This window comes from Malania oleifera, chromosome 10 (genome assembly GCF_029873635.1).
Source record: "Malania oleifera isolate guangnan ecotype guangnan chromosome 10, ASM2987363v1, whole genome shotgun sequence".
Lineage (NCBI taxonomy): Eukaryota > Viridiplantae > Streptophyta > Magnoliopsida > Santalales > Ximeniaceae > Malania > Malania oleifera.
Window position 1 is genome coordinate 14,009,471 of NC_080426.1, and position 22,583 is coordinate 14,032,053.

The 22,583-nt window shown below is 37.4% G+C and overlaps 6 protein-coding genes across 10 annotated transcripts in view; 1 reads left to right on the top strand and 5 right to left on the bottom strand.

Moving 5' to 3' along the window:
- LOC131165629 (uncharacterized) overlaps positions 1 to 19,411 on the top strand; it is a 53,560-nt gene extending 34,149 nt beyond the window's left edge. Inside the window, exons 8-10 of one of the 5 annotated variants that reach the window (XR_009139616.1) lie at positions 15,618 to 15,769; positions 17,382 to 17,456; positions 17,991 to 19,411. The gene's annotated coding sequence lies outside the window, so the exon portion shown is untranslated. Of the gene's footprint in view, positions 1 to 15,617; positions 15,871 to 17,381; positions 17,457 to 17,990 lie in introns of those variants that run through there. The other 4 variants (XR_009139617.1, XR_009139614.1, XR_009139615.1 and 1 more) reach the window with 4 other exon arrangements.
- LOC131165625 (fasciclin-like arabinogalactan protein 11) lies at positions 763 to 2,174 on the bottom strand. The gene has a single exon (XM_058123572.1). It carries the CDS (start codon positions 1,856 to 1,858, stop codon positions 989 to 991), a length of 870 nt encoding a protein of 289 aa, XP_057979555.1. The 5' UTR covers positions 1,859 to 2,174; the 3' UTR covers positions 763 to 988.
- LOC131166518 (fasciclin-like arabinogalactan protein 12) lies at positions 5,878 to 6,777 on the bottom strand. The gene has a single exon (XM_058125114.1). The coding sequence runs from the start codon at positions 6,775 to 6,777 to the stop codon at positions 5,878 to 5,880; it is 900 nt and encodes a 299-aa protein (XP_057981097.1).
- Positions 9,455 to 12,939, bottom strand: LOC131165626 (fasciclin-like arabinogalactan protein 12). The gene has a single exon (XM_058123573.1). The coding sequence runs from the start codon at positions 10,622 to 10,624 to the stop codon at positions 9,785 to 9,787; it is 840 nt and encodes a 279-aa protein (XP_057979556.1). The 5' UTR covers positions 10,625 to 12,939; the 3' UTR covers positions 9,455 to 9,784.
- LOC131166519 (fasciclin-like arabinogalactan protein 12) lies at positions 12,950 to 13,768 on the bottom strand. Its single transcript, XM_058125115.1, has 2 exons — positions 13,149 to 13,768; positions 12,950 to 13,049 (listed from the first exon to the last, which is right to left on the bottom strand). The coding sequence occupies exons 1-2, from the start codon at positions 13,766 to 13,768 to the stop codon at positions 12,950 to 12,952; spliced, it is 720 nt and encodes a 239-aa protein (XP_057981098.1).
- On the bottom strand, positions 17,806 to 18,972 carry LOC131165627 (fasciclin-like arabinogalactan protein 12). The gene has a single exon (XM_058123574.1). The coding sequence runs from the start codon at positions 18,796 to 18,798 to the stop codon at positions 17,974 to 17,976; it is 825 nt and encodes a 274-aa protein (XP_057979557.1). The 5' UTR covers positions 18,799 to 18,972; the 3' UTR covers positions 17,806 to 17,973.
- Positions 19,412 to 22,583: the final 3,172 nt, after the last annotated feature.

The window sequence follows — 22,583 nt, forward strand, 5'->3', positions numbered from 1 at the left end:
GGAGCTAAATCTCAACAAAAAAAAAAAAAAAAAGTCACTATCATAATTAGGGGCAAGCATGAAAAATCACAAAATCAAATTCAACCAAGCCAAAAAAATCGGCTAACAATTTCTTTGATTCGGTTTCCTTTCAAATTTTTAAATTTTATTCTTTATCGGTTTGATTTTGATTTGATCCATTCAATAATCACAATAAACCGTTTTGTATTATATTAAGTTGATGCTCAAATTTGAATGATGAATATTTTAAATTTACATGTTAATTATTATTAAAAAAAATAATTTCTAGTAGTTTTAAAATTATAAAGCATATGTTAATAGTTTGGTTCAACTAACCATTGAATACTGTTTTGAAAATCAGATAACCAAATTTCAATAAAATCATTTTAAATGGTTTGATTTCGTTTTGTATTTTCTAATAAACCAAAACTTGAGTTTAGTTAACAGATTAAAGAGGAATGATATGAATGTTGTTTGTTAACGAAATTAGTTTGATTTAGAGACATAAAATTAGTTTTAGAATTTAAGATTTGTGTAAACTTAAATAAAATTTAATGTAAATTTAATAAAAATAATTATAAAATAAGAAAACTATACACCTAAAAATTTTAAATTGTAGTTAGGACAAACATGCGTTGGAGCCATCTAAATTATAGGTTATGGGATTAAATTAAATTAGAAGATAGAATAATCCTTATCATAACAATAATAATACTTATAGAGATTTTATGTTAATTATCTTTAATTTAAATTAAGAAATAATTTAAATAAAAACGGACTATTCCGGTGATTTATTATTATTATTATTGTTTCTAAAATTAAAATTTAAACTAAACAAAGTTTAAAAAAATTTTCATTAATTTCTCATCACGAAACATGTGTAAAATGGAAAACACGCGTGAATAAAAAGGACGAAAAAAAAAAAAAAATTAAACATTTTGACAACCCTGGGACGTTGCCACTCCGCCCATCACTTCATTTCTTTTCTTTAGAACACAGAAGACGCTGCCACAGCCACTGCGCCGCCAAACCAAACCCAGGAGCGCCAGACCGGAGCCTCCGCGCCAGATAATTCCACGGAGCCACCGTCACCGGAAGACCCCGAAGAACTATCATCTGCAGTCGCCGCCGCCGCCTTTCCGCGTTTGGTCGGCGCAGGGGCCGGCGGCAAATTGGCGAAGATCCTCGGTGGAAGGAGCACATCGTCCACCTCGTACACCGCCAGCTGCCCATCAGTGTATATGGTCTTGCCAATTGTTGTGCTGACGAGCCCTGAGGTGAGTTTCACCAGATTGCTCGAAGTGGTCACGTTGATAGGGTAATCGCCGTTGCCATTGTCTCCGGCCAGGGTGCGAAGTGGGTTGCTCGCAGATTGGAAATCCGAAATGGGGAAATAGGAAGCGAGGAGATGGAAGAGAACCACCTGAACTTGCTGCTGAACGGAGAGCGAGTTCAGAGTGCCGGATTTTAGCTTAGAGAAGGCATTGTCGGTGGGGGCTAGCAGGGTAAGGCCCTGCTTGGACTCGGAGAGCAGAGTGGAGATTCGGTCGTCCACTTGGGTGGTTTTCAGCAATCGGATGAGGGATGTGAATCGGCCTGACTTATCGAGGATTGCGGTGATGTTAATGGCGGGGGCCGACGGCGCCGGAGACAGGGGAGACGGGGACAGGGGCGTTGGGGAAATGGATACGAGGGGGAGAGGAGACAGAGAAGGAGGGGTGGGAGGCAGAGGAGCCAGAGAAGGAGGTGCCGGAGACAGGGGCGCCGGAGATGGAGGTTGGGACTGAGATGGGGTTGGGATGGAGTGGAGGAGGATCAGCAGTAGCAGTGAGAATGAGGAGAAGATGTGGTTTTCCATGTTTGAGCTGGTTATTTTGTGAAGTGAATCTAATAATTGGAGTGGTTTGAAGTTCGATCACTTGGAGCTTGATTAGATTGGGTTATGGTGCTTGGGTTGAGGATGAATTGAAGAATTTATAGATGCGCTGGGGTGGGGAATGTGAATGACTAAAAGCGATGCATGATTGGGTTGAGATTTGAGAGAACACTGCCTGCCTCTGATCTTCATTTGATATGCGGTTGAGACGACGGAGACTGACAGAGAAAGAGAGCGGGAGATATATGGATTGGACGGTGACAGGGGGTGGGAAGGGGAGAATAGGCATTTGGATTACAGGTACTTTTTGCTTAGCAAGTGAGGAAGGGCAAGAAAAGAGAGTGAGGTACGAATTCGCGGCTCTCTCTCTCTCTCTCTCTCTCTCTCTCTACACGTACTCGTTGGTATTGACTTCACAGCACCTTTAGTTCTCAAGCAAGTGATCTTAATTATATTCTTTTGTGGATTGTATTATTCTGTTTAATTTGCTAGCGCGTCTTACAAATTTTCTAGTTCTTGTTTTCGTTTTTTTTTTTTTTTTATCAAAAAAGTGTTTCTCAATATATAATTTTCCCTTTATAATGCTTCTGATTGGGTGCAAAAGACCTAGCTGCTCTTGCTTTCTGATCCGGATAAACCATTAAGTCATTCCCTTCCCCTCCCTGCCCACAGTTGTTTACGGTGCTAGGGACTAGATAGGATAACAGTAGAGAGAACGGTGAGATGATAGCATTGGCGTTCCTATGGAGGTGGGTGAGGTGGGGAAGTGGACGTGAGTGGGTTGAGAGGGTGAAATCTAAAAAGTTGGCAGGGGAACCCTGCACCTGACCCCCTTTTGATGCGTGTGCATGAGAGAGAGAGAGAGAGAGAGAGAGAGAGAGAGAGGGGTTATGTGCAGGGGAGGTGGTGGGGAAGATTGGATATTGGCATTACAGGTACATTTTTTTAGCTTAGGAAGGAAGGAAGGAAAAGAGGAGTGAGGTCTGATTTTGCAGTATGCCATTTTAATTTGAGAAGTTTAGAATTTGAGGTTGGAGACACTAATGTGACTAATGGATAAGCAAAATTGCAAATATCTTTGCAGTTTGTTCTTCTACTTATTTTATTTATTTATTCTTCCTGTTTTTGTTTTGTTTTGTTTTGGTTTTTTTTTTTTGGGGTTAATCTTAAATCAACATATTCTGCCTAGCTACTTGATCAATTGGGGTGCATGCTGCATTTGTTGTTGAGTCGTGTGCTTCTTCTTTTTCTTCTTTTATTTATTTATTTATTTTTGGGTGTTTACGTTCGGGCTAAAGCCAAAAGCACAAAGAAAAGATTAATAAATACATCTCTGGGCTGACTCCCTTATAACATTAAAAAAAACAAAAACATTTTAAGAGCCACCAGGAAATTATGAAGCTCAATAATCTCCAAGCTATGGGAAAGGCCAAAATTGGTTTTGTTTCCAAGGACCTTGTTCTCTTTGGAGAAGGATGAATGGAAGAGGTTCCGATATGAGGGCATCTTAGGCTCACTCTAAATAACTATCTCTAAAAATTAAAAAAAAAAATTATTAAATGAACTATTATGATCTTGTACTCATGCCATTTTTCTCTATGAAGCTATAAAAGTCTAAGTTTACGTTTAGTTCACAGATTGCATTAGAATAGTTATAATAGAAGAATTTTATAGTTTATAAACTTTATACAAAAAAATATATTATTACCATAATCTTAATTGCATGAGTAACCAAAAATATTGGATTAGTGCTACTATGTCCATGTAAATAGATACAAAGATTAGCTCTTGTAGAAGATAGGGGACGGACAATTAAGATGGTTTGACCACTTCCAATGTAGGCCATATAGTGTGTCAGTGAGAAAGAGTGAGTTAGTAACTGGGCAGTAGAAAGGGTAGGGATAGACCTAAAATAACTTGAAATGAGATAGTGAATAAGGATTTAATAGTCTTGAATTTGTTGAAGGAGATTGTCTAAGATCGTATAAATTGGCGGAAATTCATGTAGTTGAACCTACATAGTGGGACTTAAGTTTTGGTTTGTTGTTGTTGTTGTTATTTAAAACTATACTGCAGCAAACTGTTTTTCTTTCCCTTTCACAAGGAGAATTTTGTAAAAAACTACTTCAGTATGCATTTTTCTCTTTCACCAAACAACACTTCAATGGCCTAGCTTAAATTATAGATTACTCTTTTTTCCATGAAAGAAAAGGAAGCAATTGAACTTATTCCATGACATAATCAGCTGATTCCATACCCAGTCCCTGCATAGGAATAGTGTCCTAGAGTATTGGGTACAGGCATAATGCGAATGGACAACCACAAAAGTTCCTGCAAAAAGTGGAAAGCAGTGTGTTAAGAATATTTCTGAGAAGAATGGTGGATCAGCATTTGATTTCCTAATATATTCTGTAAGAAAAACAGCCGAATTTTTTTTTAACAGAACAACTGTTCCTAGCTGCTTCCACCCTTGTCCTAGCAGAAGACCACCCTAGCCTAAGGGAAAAAGAGACAAAAACAACTTTTTTTTCTACTTTCATTAAAAATACCCTATAGAGACATTTTTCTAGAGAGCTTTAATATTTTCTTTCTTGTAGCACGAGAATCATAATCCATGGTCTAATGCACAATTTAGATGGTCCTCTTGAATTTGGATTGGTTTTCTTCCATTAACCAGATTTCTTCAGCCTACAGCCTACTTATCAAAAGAAAAACAAAAATAAGAATAAAAAGAAGAAAAAGTACTGTACCCCTGAAGCAAAGAAAAGCCCGTCTCAACATTTGACAGAGAAATGATCTCTTACAGAAATTTTCTACAAAAAGTTTACATACAATTGATTCATGTTAATTTTGTTATTTTTGAAAATAATGTTATTTTATATCCCACATGTCTCCGGAGTCTGTAGTTCTAGGAATTTTGCACCAAAATTCTGTTGAATATGGCGTTGTTCTTTTAAGTGCCTACCTCTCCTACTTTAAGGCAAGTTTTTGACTATTCGACAGATGAGCATATCTGGCAAATGTCATAAATCTAAGCATCCCTTGAGATTTGGATAATTAATGTAGATGCATGATATTTCCAAAAGGCAATGTGCTTTAACTTATAGGCAGAAAATTAAGCTAAGTTTTAAGAAGGGCTGTTTGCATTACAACACGTAATTCTCCATGATCTTGAATCCTTGATTAGCTCATGAAGGCTGTGATACCAATAAAATTTCTGCGTTTCTTTGCAAAACATTGTCATAAGCATTGATGGACAAAACTGTACCATCTCATGAAAAGCTTCCTATATACATTTGTGACATTCAGGTTTCTGATCCAACTAAAGCATCCTGGGTTTCTTCATAGCATTTTTAGGTCCTTTTTCTTGGCTCTGTTTGGATCAAGGATTTAGTGAGAGAAATGAAAAGAAGAAAATAAGAAGGAAAATAATTTCCCATTTCATTTTCTTTCTATTTCAAATATTATCATGAAAAAAAATTATTCAAAAGTAGCTGAAAATGAAGAAAAATGAAGAGTTAAAGCAAATGTATTTTTCATTGATTTACTCTATTTTCTATTATCTCTCTCATTTTCTTTGATAATGGAATAAGGAAAAAATGTTTTCCTTTATACTTTCCTTTCCTTTTCTTTCCTTCATGTTTTACAACTTCCAAATGGAGCGTTAATTTTTAACTAGTCTTAATAGAAGAATTCCCAGGTAAAAATTGTGTGCATGCTTTATTGTCCAATTGATGTAGGTATTTTCTGGATAATTTAGCTAGCAAGGTGGTATCCAGTCTTCGCAGAATGACATGATGTTACCAAAAGAAATAACAAAGAAATAATCGAAAACAAAAAAGTCTGTTGCTCATCACCAAACATGTCATGGAAAACACACATAAACAAATTGATAAAAATCATTACAAGCATTTTTCCCTCACAATCGTGATCAATTGATTTAAGTCCACAGGACCACTGCATCACTGGTGCATTAATGAAAACCAACTACCATTATTTCCTCAGCACAAAGTAATTGCTGCAGCCAGTCCTGCAAACCAAACAACTGAATGCCAGGCCAAAGCCACTGAGCCAGAAGGAACAACGGAAGTGCCACCACTACCAGTGGAAGAATCTGAGGAAACTAAAGGACTTGAAGGACCTTCTGCTGCCTTCTTATGCTTAGATGGTGCAGGAGCTGGTGGTAATGGAGCAAAGATACGCATTGGAAGAAGCACATCGTCTACCTGGTACACAGCTAGCTGGCCATCTGTGTATAGTACCTTACTTACTGTGGTTTTAACTAGTCCTGTCATTAGGGTGATTTGATTGCCTGCTGTTGTGACATTGAGAGGATACTCGCCATTGGCAGTGTCGCCTGCCTGTGTGTGGAGTGGGTTGCTAGCGGCTTCAAACTGGGAGACAGGAACATATGAAGTTAGTATATGGTATAAGATCAGCTGTACCTGTTGCCGATCATCAAGGGAGTTTAGAGTGCCAGATTTGAGGTTGGCGAAGGCTTTATCTGTGGGTGCAAATAGTGTAAGACCGCCTTTTGAGTCACTGAGCAGTGAAGTGATTCGATCATCCACTTGGGTAGTTTTAAGTAGCCGAATTAAAGCAGAAAACATGCCAGGTTTAGCAAGGATTGTGATAATGTTTGTGGGGCCTGGTGGTGCTGGAGACAGGGGTACCACGGACAGCGGCGATGGAGCCAAGGGTGCTGGAGTTGGCGGCGATGGAGCCAAGGGTGCTGGAGTTGGCGGTGATGGAGCCAAGGGTGCTGGAGTCGGTGGTGATGGAAGTGGTGGTGCTGGTGACAGAGGTGCTGGGGATGGAACCTGGGACTGAGCTAGAGTTGTTGTGAAATGGATAAGGGTAACCAGTAGTAACGTAAATGAGTAAAGGAGGCGGTTTTCCATCTCTCTGGTTAGTGCAGTATCTTCTCTGTGGTCACTTAGAGAGATGAAATGAAAGTGTCTTTTGTTGTTGTGCTTATGGAGCTTGAGAGAGTGAAGATTTTATAGTGGCAGTGAGGTGTGAAGTGGGAATGAATGGGTTGAGAGGGTTAAATCCAAGTTGGCTGGAGAACCCCCTGCATCTAATTATCTTTGGTTGATGTGAGAGGGAGAAATAGAGAGATATGGGATGATCACAGCTTCTTGTTTGCTTAGCAGTGGAGGAAGGAAAGAAAGTGAAGTGAGGTATGATTTTGCAGTAACTCCTAATAATTAAGATTTTGTGGCTAGACCGTTGCAGCCACTGATCAATAAGCAAAATTCTCATCATTGTTGCTACTCCTTCTGTCTATCTTCTTGCATTATTTTTCTTTTTCTTCCTGAATAACTGATTTCTGGGAAGAATTTGTCATTCTTTAGATGAATTTTTTTTTTAAGTGATTTAGGAAAACAAGAAAAAGCAGAGATGTCTTTACAGAGTCATTAAGGATTTTGGACGCATTTTTACTCATGGTTTTCATTCACCATGGGGATGAAACATGTTATCTTATTGCAAGTAAAAGTTTTGTTCAATGGGAAGAACTTACTATTACACGCCTCAATTCAAAATTAGAATTTTATACCTGTAGCTATTTGATTTTAGTAGCTACAGAACTCAATTTACATGTAAGTCACATGTTTTAGGCTCAGTGAGCAGTTAATCGACACTTCACATAAATGGTTCTCTTTGGAGATACTTCTGCTTTTTAAATATCTACTTCAAATTAATGTAAACCCCAATTTTTTGAAAATTTATGCAAGTATGAGAAATTTTTGTTAACAATATTAAAAATCTTGAAGTTCATCTAGAAGATATACTACAAATATAGAAGAAGTTCAAGAAGTCCTGACTTGAATTGAGGATGAATCCTTAGGTTTAGGATATGATCTGATTTGCATCATTGCAGTGCATGATACCGTGTGGGTACTCAAAACAGAAGCAGGATGAAATTCTGAGAGTTAGATGAGTTTGATGAGATATAAACAGGCTTGCTTGATAATGGATCTGTAATTTGGTTTTATATTTATGATACCAATGTACTGTTTTTTCTTGATAATGGATCTGCAATTTGGTTTTATATTAATGATACTAATATAATGCTTCATATATGTATTAGAAGAATAATATTTTGCCGCCAATGAATTTTAGTTTGACCAACCTTTGGCATAAACAGTTCAAGTTGAAGGTTTACAATAGGTATACATTTTTCTTTTAAAATCCAAAGCTATTTGAGCAATTGTTTCCTGATTCTTGAGCCCTGTTCACCTATTTTGGTTGAGGAATTACAATCCCAGGTTGCTTGCATGTTAATATTTGTTTTTCTTCAAATTATTTAGAAATGTATTATTGATTGTTTTGGCCTAAAAATGGGGTAGAAAAGAGATGAACAAATGATTGAAAAAGTAATTTTGAACAAAAATACCCTCCAAAGCTGCTTTAAACTTTACTTTTAGTTTTAAATGTAGCTGTGAATTTGAAGAAATTATCCTTCGATTAAAATTTTAAATTTCCAAAGTTTAAAGAACTTATCTTCTAACCTTTTGATCTCCCAGAAAGTTATAATCTGATCTGATTTGTTTAGAAATTTGCTATGTAACTGTTGATGTGGTGCACTTTGGTGAGGGATGTTTGCTTAATGCCAACCAAGCAACCTCGAAGGGTTCAATGCCAGTCCCAAAACAGTATGATCAACACCAGTGATGGACGAAGGGTTTATGCCTTGTAGGGGCGAAATAAATATCACATCGAAAATTTACACAAAATATAAAGAGAGAGTCACCTGTGGTTTTGCCTCAAAGGCAAGGAGGTACTATGTGATCTTATTACAATTACTAGAACCCCTTGTGCTTTCCAAAACCATGTAACACGCTGTGTTTATGTTAGCAAAAGGGGCTGAAAAAACCAAATCTCAAAAACAATTAATTAAATTACAATATTAATTTATTAAATTAATATTTGCAAAATTTGAAGGTTTGTTTAACCCCTAACCACCTTTTGAGTGCATCCTCATTACCTTAGATCACAACACTAGTGGGTCTATTAATTGCTCATGGTTCCATCAACAAGACTTTGTTGTTGCCTCACTCTTCGTGGACTCACTCTGTTGACTGCATTTTCATTGGATTTTTGGCGTGCTTGCCTTAAAGAGGAAGTAGGAAACCTTGTATTTGTATGAATATTAATCAAAATCAATTAATATCCTCAATAAAAATTGATGAGATTTGTGCCTTAATGTAGGTTTGAAGAACACTAACGGATTTAATGTTAGTAATAAAACCAGAGGGTATCTCCGTATTTTGAGTTAAACCACAGAGGAGGTTTGTGTAATTTTCCCAAATATAAAATAAAAGGTTAAATTTGGAAGGGGTGGGAGGCAACTATAATTTTATTTTGTGAGGAAAGAGGGTAAAATTGTAGAAAAGCTAAAAATCATTAATTGGTGTTATATAAAAGCGGGTTTTGACAGAGTCCCCCCACACCCGCCCACCCGGACCACCCACCCAAAACCTAAAAAGGTAAAAGAGAAAAATCAAAAAGTCTAAATACAGTCAAACACAAGTGTGTAAAGGCTAAGGAAAAAACAGTGTACCCTATATTTGGGGGGCAAAAAAAGAGTACCCGAAATAGTTAAAAGCAGCCATAATTAAAAAAAAAATGAATAGTGAAGCATCATCTAAGAGACTTTTAATAGTGGAAGCATGGTACTTAATTTGTTGATGGCTCAATTTCTGAATTTGGTAAGGTATTTGAAGAATGGTTTAACTGGCAAGAAGGCACACCAAAATGCCTTGATATTTAAAAAATAAAATACAAAAAAAGAGAAAAAAAACCTTGACATTCTTGTTTCTCAGCACCAAACATCTTATTGAAAATACAAACGGGAAAAAAAAAAATGAAAATCGTTGCAGGACATCTGTTGCACAATCACAATCACAATGAAACTACTGCTACTATTACTATTCCTCCAAACCAAACAAATGAATGCCAGATCAAAGCCACTGCACCAGAAGGAACAACTGAAGTGCCTCCCGTGGTAGAATCTGAAGAACTTAAAGGAGTTGAAGGACCTTCCGCTGCTGCCTTCTTGTGCTTAGATGGTGCAGGAGCAGGTGGTAATGGGGCAAAGATACGGATTGGAAGAAGCACATCATCCACCTGGTACACAGCAAGTTGGCCATCTGTATAAACTGTCTTAGTTACCTTTGTGTTAACAAGGCCTGTCATTAGGGTGATCTGATTGCCAGCAGTGGTGACATTGAGAGGATACTCGCCATTGGCAGTGTCACCTGCCTGTGTGTGAAGTGGGTTGCTAGCAGCTTCAAACTGGGAGATAGGAACATATGAAGTTAGTATATGGTATAAGATCAGCTGGACCTGTTGCCGATCATCGAGGGAGTTTAGAGTGCCAGATTTGAGGTTGGCAAAGGCTTTGTCAGTTGGTGCAAACAGTGTAAGGCCTCCTTTTGAGTCACTGAGCAGTGACGTAATTCGATCATCCACTTGTGTAGTTTTGAGTAGTCGGATTAGGGCAGAAAACATGCCAGATTTATTGAGGATTGCTACAATATTTGTCGGGCCTGGTGGTGCTGGAGACAGAGGTGTTACAGACAGAGGTGATGGAGCCAGGGGTGCTGGAGTTGGGGGCAATGGAGTTGGAGGTGCTGAAAATACAGGTGCTGGGGATGGAGCCTGAGACTGAGCCTGGGTTGTTGAGAGGTAGAGAGTGGTGATCAATATCAATGAAGAAGTGGAGAACAGGTGGTTTTCCATGTCTTTTGTTAGTGTAGTGTTCAATGTGATTTTACTTGGGCTTTGAGAGGTGAAGGCAGAGTAGCTTTTGATGTGTGTGCCTGATGGTACAGGAGAGAGAGGATTTTATAGAGCTCATGGAGATGTGAGGTAGGAAATGAGATTAGGTGGGCTGGGAGTGTGAAATCCAGGTTGGCAGGTGAACCTTGTGTCTGATGACTTTGATCTTTCATTTGATGTGGATGTGGAAATGATTGATGAAATGGGATTACAGATGCTGGCTTGCTAGGCAAGGTAGATAGGCAGGAAAGTGAAGTGTTATGGTTTCATATTAACTCCCATGATTCATTGTTTGTGGTAAGGAGTCACTAATTGATAAGTTAAACCTCAAACATTATGGCTTTGCTTGTGCTTATCTTTTCTCAATAGTTTTTTCTCTTGATTTTTGTTCCTGAAAAACTAGTTTGCTTGAGACAATTTCTAGCTGAACTTTTGAAGGTAATCAGCAACTATATGTGGGACAATTTTCCTCCTTAATGAGAGTTGGCACATATGAGTTGTCAGGGTAAGAGATTTCTAAATTTAAAGACATACATCTAGAATTACAGTTTCGGCGGTGAAACTGTTAAACCCAATAGTGGCTTCTCAAAATTGATCTAACAAGTGACAAAGGAAACACTGCCCCCACCTTGTCCATTCCTTTTATTTTTTGCCAGTGTCTTATGCTATTCCTATATGAATTTCATCCCCAAAGCAAAAACTGGACCTTAAGGACAAGTAGACGACATACAAAATGGAAACAAGGCATGTTTTATCCAGTTTGTCTCCCTTTGCAACATACTAGGCACCTCTATATATGATGCCATGATGGCTGTACTGATTATTTAAACACAGTAATGTTTGTTGGATTAGTGGAATATTAGTGTCCATCCTGATTAATTTCACTGTAAATTAAGAGCCATGGTCTATGTTTCATGTTTGTTGAACTCCCCATGTAGTTTAGTTTAAACTAGCACTAGTTGATCCTTGAGGGACCAGATCCGGTGCAACCAGGAGGTCACATCAGGGAGTTTTTGCCATTTTGGTAACACCATTAGAGAGAGTTTATTTAGACGAACCTCTGTAAATTAACTGTGGAACAGGCATCTTTAATGAGATCTCTGCCAAGAGCAGAGAAATTCCCATGTTTGGGACATTAAGAATTTGAATTCATATGCAATCTTTGTTTATGGTTTCTTTATGTTGACATCTAAGGTAAATGTGGCTCATGTTTGTGCCAAAAAGGTTGGAAAGCATGTGGCTTACTCTGTGATGATGAATCTTGGTGCGATGAATAACAGAATATAAGAGAGATGGCAACACTGTCACCACTGTTGATCCTTCCTGAGGGTACTGCAGAAAATGATCAAATGAAGTTTTTTGTTCTCTAAAGATGATCAAACAAGGGAAACAAAGACATAAAACTGCACAAGTAAAAGTGCCTCTTTTAATGTATTTAGGAGAATTTTGATCAAACAAGTTGCACGAACGATGATAGATACTAATAAATTAAATGCCTCAACATAGGAACCATGTGCTAGGGCCCAGGAGATGGGGGGATTCAGACTAATGAAGGTGCGAGTACAAGGAAAGGGGATGACAGTTCACCTATTAATCAAGTTGCAGCTTTGCTAAGCTTACAATCCAGTTTGGATTTTTATTTTACCATTAGGTAGCCATTGTAGGGGGAGAGAACAAAAATAAATTAAAAAAATTGCAAAATGATTCTAAATTCTACCTGTCAGCTTCTTGGTCACCGAATAGAAGACAAAAAAGTGAAGGTGTCAGAAGGGAGGAAGGGTGAAATTAATTAGATTAATGAGAAGAACTACATTTGAAGGCTAGGGTGATGACTCAAACAATTCTTTGATTGGGAGCAGCAGCACATTTAATCAAAGCATTAATGTTGAGGGTGAAATAAAGTTGAACATTGTTTTACTTTAGAAGTACTATGTGCCCTGTGAGCTGATTTTTCCTTGTGAAACTCTCTAACATCGGAGTGAAGCTTAGAATTTGAAAACATCACGCACGATGATTGTATACAATTTGTAAATACCTTTTATTTTCCAATTGATGAAGTTGACATTTTCAGGATAGTTTAGCTAACCAACTAATTCGTGCACAGAAATACCATTATGTTAAAAAATTAAAGAAAAAAATTATATATATTCGATCATTACCAAACATCTCCTTTAAACACACACAGACATGGAAAGGGAACTCTTTTTAATGCATCGGCTGTATAATTCACAATAAGTCCACACCAGCAACATTGGAGCATCAAACGCCGCCACTATCATCATTTTCTCACCACATGGAAAATGCTGCAAGCAGTGCACCTCCAAACCAAATGATTGAATTCCAGCCCAAAGGCACTGCACCAGAAGCTTCAACTGAAGGGTTACTTGAAGAAACTGACGGAGTGCTTTGTTTTGGAGGGGGAGACGATAATAGTCCTGAAGGGGAAGATGCCTTTGCCTTTGCCTTTGCCTTCTCCTTCTTGTGCTTGGATGGTGCAGGAGCCAGAGCAGGAACAGGAGCAGGGGCTGGGGCAGGGGCTGCAACAGCAAAAATCTGCTGTGGAAGCAGCACATGGTCCACTTGGTACACAGCAAGGTGGCCATCAGTGTACACAGAGTTACCCACTGTGGCGTTAACAACCCCTGAAGTAAGGTTTACTTGACCATTGGATGTGGTGATATTCAAGGGAAACTGCCCATCAGTACTATCACCAGCCTCCGTGTGAAGAGGATTGGTCGCAGTTTGGAACTGTGTGGAAGAGATGTATGAGGTGAGTACGTGGAACTGTGCCAGCTGGACCTGCTGCTGGTATGTCAGGGAGTTTAGAGTGCCAGTTGCAAGGCCAGAAAAGCCGTCATCGGAGGGTGCAAATATTGTCAAACCCTGGTTTGACTTGTTGAGCTGTGTGTTGATCCTGTCATCCATTTGGGTGGCCTTGAGTAGCCGGATTAGGTTGCTAAATGGACCAGCTTTTTCAAGGATTGCAGTAATGTTTCTGTCACCTGCTGTTGCCAGTGATAGAGCCTGAGACTCAGTTGCAATGTAATTGAGGAGGATTATTACAAGAAGTGGGAGTGAAAGTGAGGAGAGAAGGTTGCTCTTCATCTTTGCAGTCTCTGTGGGGTTTTCTGGCAGGCTTAACTTTGTCCTTAGAGAGGTAAAGGAGATCAAGTGGCTTTTGTTGATGATTCTATGGTGGTTGAAGGGCAGAGCATTATATAGAGGTGGTGAGGTGGGAAGTGGGAGTGAATGGGTTGAGAGGGTGAAATCCAAGTTTTCAAGAAAACAACTTGGATATAGGTCTGATCTTCATTTGAAGTGTGAGAGAGAGACAGAGGGATGGGGTTACAGCTACTTGTTTGCTTAGCATGGGAGGAAGACAGGAAAGTGCTTTTAGCCTTTAAGGTATGATATCACAGTATGTCATATTACTGAGTGTTTGTGGTGGGAGGTTCTGATTGATGTGCAAAATTAGGGCACTGTTGCTTCCCTTGCTTATATTCTTGTTCATTTTTATTTTGCTTCATTTTTATTCCTGAAAAATTATTTACCTGGGATAATTTTATTTTTAGCTTACTATTTTCAGTGTTAGCAAAATTCTCTTATTTAAATAAGCGTTGATTGCACTTGAATTATAAGGTCAAGGGATCTTTAAATTTTGAAGAGATAAGAGTATATTATAGCTCTGCTGGTGAAACTCAAATGTGGATCCCCAAAATTGAAAATTGATCTTATTCAGTGTGGCATGGATCACTCCAACATACCCAAATTAATCATGTGGAGCTTTCATTACTCTTAGTTAAGTTTGGTGGCTGGCTAGTTCTCTTGAAAAATGAACCAAGGCGCCAGCATCCTTGCCGATATTATCTCTCTCTCAACCTCCTCTCCCCCCCTCCCACCTTTCCAAAAAAAGATTTTATAATATCTGATGTTGTTAATAGAAGGGTAAACAGACAAAGGATGCATTTTTTTTCCCCCTCTGCGCATACCTAGTGTATCCCCAGTTTAAAGAGCCTCCACACACTTCCAGTTTGATTAATGAGAAAATTGAGTAAATTGACGTTTAATTGTGCAATTTTTTACCACATCATATGTATGTGTATATATATATATATATATATATATATATGTATGTATATATACTGTAAAAATTATCATAATAATTTTTCCTTTTTGAGTAATGCTTATATGAATTTCAGTGGTTCTAAATTGAAATGAAGATTGTCTTGCTGCTGTCCGTATTGTTCTCTTTGACGCTTGAACCCCATCGTTCACTTGTTCTTGTCCCCTATGTTTTTTCTTTTCTCCGTCTCTGGCCCTTATTCCAAGCTTTCTTCCTTGCCCCTTTTTGGTTTTGTCATTGAAATGTATGATTGTCAGTTGAAATTGGTTGAGTTTCTGTGTGTGACTGCTGGTATTACGCAATGCATGTTGAAATTAATGTGTATCAATTCGAAGGTGAGTTTTATTATTTCATTTGAGTTTTGCCACTTCTATTTAACATAGTATTTCTTATGATTTCTACTTAAAAACAGCATGCAAACTTAAATGGAACACAATTTTTTATTTTGTTAATTACTTTTCCACTTTTGATTTGAATTGAAGGACTAGAGGGAGGGAAATTTAGTGGATGGAGCCATGGCTTTTTTGATTGTCTGACTTGTCCCAGCTCATTTGAAGGAGAGGTTTTTGTGTTACTGAAATATAATGAATTGTTTTATTTACATTAATAGTGGACATGCCTTTGGGAATGTCTACACGTAATTACTTGTCAATTCTTTAAAATGTATGTTTATAATTACTTTTCACTTTGTCCTTCAATTCTATAGTAGCCCAACAGTTTAATTGATTTCATTGCTTTCATTCGGATAATACACAAGTCTTTGGATAATTTCAGTAGTTATAATCTTCTGTTTTAACAAATTTGTCACAAATTGGGAATTGTTGGCTGCAGCTGTTGCATCTACTTGCCTCATAATTGCCAAAAACTAGGATTGGAATTTGGATGGATTGCAGCTCTCTATTGCGAAAATGCCTAGTGTCGTGGAGAGCAGCAGCATCAGAGATGACAACTAATGCACATTACAAAGGGCACCAGAAAGAGGGGTAAGGAGCATATCTCAACTTGAAATTTGTAGACAGTGATACTTTCTGAATATATGATGCCTTTCCAGCTGTTTAAATTCAATTAGGAAAATCCTCGATATGCATTGTTTACAGATCTAACGTTCAAATCAAAAGCACCCTTGGAAGCAAAAACTACTCTTGATTTGGGAAAAAATTATATTAAATTTCATTTGTAGTTTCAACTGTACCTTTTAAATTTAAAAGCATCTCTGGAAGTTATTCTGTAAAGAAAATAGATTTTGAAGAAACTCTCCATATTTACACTTTCCAAGAAATCTGATGCTCTGTTTTATTGACATATTTGTGCAAATGGAAAAACACTGATGTGATGTACTGTGATAAGCAGCAGCAAAAATGACATGCTACTGATGTTTCTCATTAACTTTTTAGTGACGGTTCTTCATTACTTATAATTAGCGAGCACGCCACCAAAATACCTAGAGAAATCTTGTGGAAGCCATCATGAGCTATTTAACTGTCAAAAGTAGCATGTTGCACATGAGCTTTACAAGGTCCGGAACCCTAAAAAAACCTAAAATCTACTTATTAAATTAGCTCCTCCTTTTTAATTTGACTTCAAGTTTTGGTAGTGGCTTTGAGTCAAAAAGTAGCATTGATGATTTCAGTTTCTTAGAAATAAAGTTTAATAGTTTATCATAATTTTAAAAGTTAAAAATCAACTGTTTTTCAAGCATCCGTATGAATGAAATTCCTTTTAAAGATGAAGTCTATAGTATTTATTTCTTGCTAAGAATTCATATAAGTTGACTTCTTTTTTCGTTGCTCCAATGGTTTGTTTTAGGTATTTTAAATACCAGACCAAGTTTGAGCAATCTCCGTTCAAGTATTAGGGATTACGATCAATATACCTGCACAATATCCAAAGGAACACTGCTCATAATGCTAAGCTGGTCGCTTTGAAAATGAAACAAAACCTTACTCAATTCATTGACAGACAATTAGAGCAGAGCCAATTTGCACAAATCATATACAGACAATAAAGCAACAGCATCAACATGGTGTACAATACAGCCATGCTAGCTTCTATCCAATGGGGGCTAATATTTTCTTTTCAAAGAGCCCAAAAAAATAAAATAAAATAAAATAAAATAAACAGCTTAAAGTGACAAAAAAGCCTTAGCCTGGTTGGCCTCATGTTTCTCATTACCAAACATGTTATGGAAGCACATGTAAACAAAATAATGAAAATCATTACAATACTTAACGCAACCCATTTATTTTTAATCCCCTGAAATCCATGTACCCAACATGCTGAAATGAAATTAAATACAATATATCTTTGACAATAACATATTATACAAGGCACCATAGAACAACACTGCAGCTAAACATCGGAACTTCTGCAACAAATGCCCCATTTGGATATAGAAATTGAAGGCACAAAAATCAAATGTTTCACATGAAAACACTAACAGTTGGCGCTTGCTGACATGATGGAGTCGTTTCCCCATCTCAATATCAGATGCACTGAGAATAGAGAATGATATAGTCATGGTTTTTCAAATGACTGAATACATACCTCCAGTGTGGTAGGAGAGACAGGTTAATACTTCCACTTTGAATTTGTTAGGTGGTGCACGTGGTGTTGATTTTTGATAGACAATGGTGTTGGAAATAGGCTTCTCAGCTCGTGTTCCTGTACCTGGTGGGTATAGGTTTCTCTTTTATTAGCAAATTAATAGAGAACGAAGACCAGTTATTTCTGTATGGGCTTGCTCTGGGACATCCTTTGCCTGGCTGCCCCTGCCCTGATGGCCCTTGCAGTTGGGGATTTCAAATTAAATATTAGTTTACAGAAATGGTATGCATATTCTTGAGCTGGTTGTCCAAATCAACCAATGTGTTGGTTTAACTTGCATTGTAAATCAAGAAGAGCATGGAACAATTATATAAACAAATTGATGAGTATGTGAAGCAATGTTTTGTTTCAAGTGTAATTTAGATGAGAAGCTGTTGCCATTATTTTTCTGAAGGAAAAACAATAAGATGACAAAAGCTTTGATATTTTTGTTTCTCATTGAGTAAGGAAAACACACAAAAACAAAGACTTTTAAGTACATTACAATGGATAATCACAATCCATTTAATTTTACCCCCTGAAATTCAATGCCACCACTGATGCTTCAAAAACCAAGTACTTAACCACCTTCCTCGTTTCCTCATCATAACGAAATTGCAGCAAGCAGTAATGCGCCTCCTAACCAAACCAGAAAATGCCAGGTCGCTGCCCCTGCTTCAGAACGTTCAGCTAGACTTCCATCAGCAGAACCTGAAGCGCCACCTACTGGCTTCTTGTGCTTGGATGGTGCAGGAGCAGGGGGTAAAGGAGTAAAGATACGCATGGGAAGAAGCACGTCGTCCACCTGGTACACAGCCAGCTGCCCATCTGTATATATTGTTTTTGCCACTGTGGTGTTCACAAGCCCTGTCCGTAGGCTCACCTGTTTGCTCGCTGTCGAGACATTGAGAGGGTACTCACCATTGGCAGTGTCGCCTGCCTGGGTGTTTAGTGGGTTGCTGGCAGCTTCAAACTGTGAGGGAGGGAAATAAGAAGTGAGGATGTGGTATAGCACAAGCTGAACCTGCTGTTGGTCAGTGAGAGAGTTCAGAAGGCCAGTTTTGAGGTTGGAGAAAGCTTTATCAGTGGGTGCAAATAGTGTGAGGCCGTTGCTCGAGTCGCTGAGCAAAGTGGATATTCGGTCGTCAACTTGGGTTGTTTTAAGTATCCGGATCAGGGAGTTAAATGTGCCAGCTTTCTCAAGAATTGCAGTGATGTTTGTGGAGTCTGAGGAGGGTACGGGGGAGATGGGCACTAGTGACAGAGGTGCCGGAGCCAGGGGTGCCAGGGGAGGTGGGGAAGACACAACAGGTGCTGGAGACGGAGCCTGCGACTGTGCGGGGGTTGTAGAGGAATGGAGAAGGGCCAGCAGCAGGATTGAAAATGAGGAGAGGAGGTGGGGGTTTGCCATATTTCTGTAGTGTTGCATCTTGTGGGCCGGCTGGTGGTTTGAGAGCTAGGAGAGGAGGGGTGTTTTTTGTTGGATTGGAGAGGGAGGAAGAGTGGGTTTTATGGAGAGATGAGACGGTGAGGCTGAGAGGGGAGTGAGATGCGAAGTTCAGAGGGAGTGGGTTGAGAGGGCGAAATCCAAGTAGGCAGGAGAACACCCTGCATCTGATTATCAAATGGGTATGGGGGAGCGTTTGTTTTACAGGTAGCTAGTGGTTTGCTTAGCAAGGAAGACATGAGGAGTGAGGTATGAATATGATTTCACAGCATATTAAATAAGCGCTGGTTTTGGTTTGCCTAGTGTTGATCCACGGCCCAAACTACAATTTATTGTTGATGGGCTATATTTATCTTCCTTGTTTTGAAAGAGAAGGAATGGATCTTATATGATTTCCAAGTTCTTTAATTTCTTCCGGAATCATTTGCTTCTCACCTTTCGTGTGTAGCCAGGACATTAAGAAATATTCAAAAAGGCATTTGGGGAATGTATCTGATTCTATCTCTGCTCGTTCCTTATTTTTAAAAGGGCAACAGAACACTTGAACAGACAAATGCTTAAGGCCTTGAATTATGAAACAGAACACTTAATATTATATTATGGAATTCATATATGTTTATTTTTTCGGAAAATGATTCGATTGGACTTGTTGGGTTTTCCTTCTTTGCATTCATGATGTTTTGTGTTATTATACTTTTAGTCGTTTAGTTTCTTAGTTTTTTTGGTTGTTGGTATTTGGTTTTTTGGTTTGATTTATGTTGGTTAAGTTAATTTTAGGGTTTTGGAATTTGCTTTTGTTGTCCTAAAGTCTCAAAATTGTAACCACGGTTTTCCTCTGCCATAAGTGAGGGGTTTTCTTATAAAGTTAGGAGGTCTCACCCTCTTTTACCAAAAAAAAAAAAAAAAGGGCATTGTTTTGAAGTAAAAGTGATATTTAATTAGTCAATGCGTAAATAATTTGTTTTCTGGGACACTTAATGGTTTGACATACATGAGACTTTCATGGTGGCAACAACTTGGTCGATCTGTAGACTCTGATGGTTTTAAAGCAACAGTAAAATGGAGCATACAATGACCTGTGATTCCTTTCACACCGGATCATTAGGATTAAGGATTTTATATGAGAAAAGAGGGCACCGGGGGAGGGGGAGGGGGAGGGGGAGAGAGAGAAGAAAGAAAATTTATTTTCAGTTATATTTTCCTTCTATATTAAAAACTATAAAAAATGAAAATTTATTTTAAAATGATTAAAATTTTTTTTTAAATAAAATAAAATATTAATGATGTGTAAAATTAAATATTTTTTTTTATAGATTTGATATATTTTTTATTTTCTTTTTCATTTTTCTTGATAACCAAATATAAAAGTGAGAATTATATTTTTCTTTTCTTTCCCTAATATTTTCTAAATTCCAAAGGGCCTTAACAACTACCAAAGAAAAAAAAACAAAAAGAGAGAGAATGTGAATAGTCCACTTTGAATAAGATTGTTTGAGAAAAAAAAAAGTAAAGAAAATTAAAAAAAAATAAATAAATCCAATCATCAAATAAAAATAAATTTTGCTAGGATATTTTAATTACAATAGTTTCAAAATTAATAAGTATATATCTTTATTATTTTCATTTCTAAACAAATGGATGCAACTTAAATATTTTACTACATAAAGAACGTCCCGACGAATAGAGAAACTTTAATGAGAGGTTCAAGTTGGAACCATGAAAGAGGGGGAGAAGGGTTATGAGATGGTGTTGACTTTAGTGTAATCTCAAGAATAAGGTGAATTGGATTTTTGAAAATTTTCTCTCCTATGTCAATTATCCAGCAGTAGTATTTCACAATCTTAGGGTCAATTTAGAGCAAATATAAAATAAATTGATAAATATAGCTCTAATTAAATCGTCCAAATAAATTAATCAAGCATGCACAGTAAAGCAAGATGACGCCAGATGTGTTATTGAGGTTTGGCAAATATGCCTACATCCCCGCCTTAACTCACAAGTTAGAGGATTCTACCACGACTCACTTAACGAGTGGAACAACACCAAATACAACTATGTCAAATTCTCAAGACTGACCTCAACATTTATAAACAATCCTTCTGGGTTGGATTATCACCCTCTAATGCCACGCTTGAAATACAATAGATTCACAATATAAATTTCGTATATAAAATATGTACTTCTCCAACAAGTAGATTTATACCAGTATAACCAATGCACAACAAATAGATAAGAACTAGAAGCTCGGTGCAAATATGTGAAATAACACTATAGGTAATGTCAATAATCAATGAAATGTGAGAGTGTATTATCAATCTATCTTTGAAACAATATATTAATATATATCAATCACAAATAGGGTTTCAAAAATTTTCAAGAATATAATAAAAAATATCTCAAAATGATTTTCACAAGATTGAGCACAAGAAATATTTTCAAAGCAAGCTTGTTAAAAAGTTTTCTACGAAGCACAAGACAAGCCTAAAAGTCTTGCAATAAAAAATGCAAAGACTCACAAGCTAATAAAAAGATTTCCCCACAAAATGAATATTGATTACCTCAAGGGGGAAAATTTTTGGGCTTAACTCTCAATAAAAAAATCAACAAGCAATTTGCAAGTATGAGAGTTTAAGCAACGGTAAGACTTGTAGGATCACTTAGAATACTCTCACTCAAAAATATTTTGCAATAGGATGACCAAGGGAAGAGTATATGGCTTATATGCGAAGAAAATGCTCTCAATATTTCAGAGAAAATTTTTCTTAATCAAATTGCTAATCAGATGTTAATCTTTGCAAATGAACACATATATATAGCTTCACCCAAAAAAATAACCATTGGGATACAAAGGGGATTATTAAATTTGTTTTAAACCAATTTAACCTTAATAATCTCGTGTTACCATAATTAAAAATATAATAACCCGAGAGTTTTGGTCGACTATATTTATAAGTTCGGTCGACTGAACCACTTTTGAACTACAGAATATAGTCGACTGAATCAGGGCGATTTACGAATCCTTTGAGGTTCGGTCGGCTGTATTTGAGTTCGGTCTGCTATTCATCTGATTCAGTCGACTCAATCATAAATGAACTTGGAAGTTCAGTAGGCTGAACTGTTGGGTGTCAGACACGAGCGAGTTTGGTCGACTGAGGAAGACATGTTCAAAAAGATATAGTCGACCAAACGAAGTCAACAAGTTGAATTTTGGCCAGTTCAGTCAATCGAGGCGTTTATAACGCACTGAATTCGGTCGACTGAAACTCGTTTACACTTAAGATTTTGGTCCTGATTTTGAGTATTGTTACGTGCAAGGCTCTAGGGACTATCTAATGTCATTTTGAGCTTGTAGTTCCTACCATGCATGACATGCATCAATTATTATAGTCCATGAATAATTAATAATCCAACTCGAATGAATTGAAATATAAATTACAACAATAAACACTTTGGGTCTTCATTTCCCTTCAAGTCAATGTGCACCATATGATACTGCCAATTGATTATGTACACAAGCTCAGGGCAAACGTTAAATACTAAGGTATTTGTCATAATGAAAACGGAATATGATCTATAAGGTCAACAATCTCCCCCTTTTTTAAGATGACAAATACTTTATGCAAAAGTGGTACAATCAAGAAAGGCTCCCCCTGAAAATATGCATAAAGGAAATTTAAATTGTTACGTGCAGGGACCTAGGGTCTATCCAAGGTCATTTTGAGCTTGTAGTTCCTAGCATGCATGACATGCATAAATTATTACAGTCC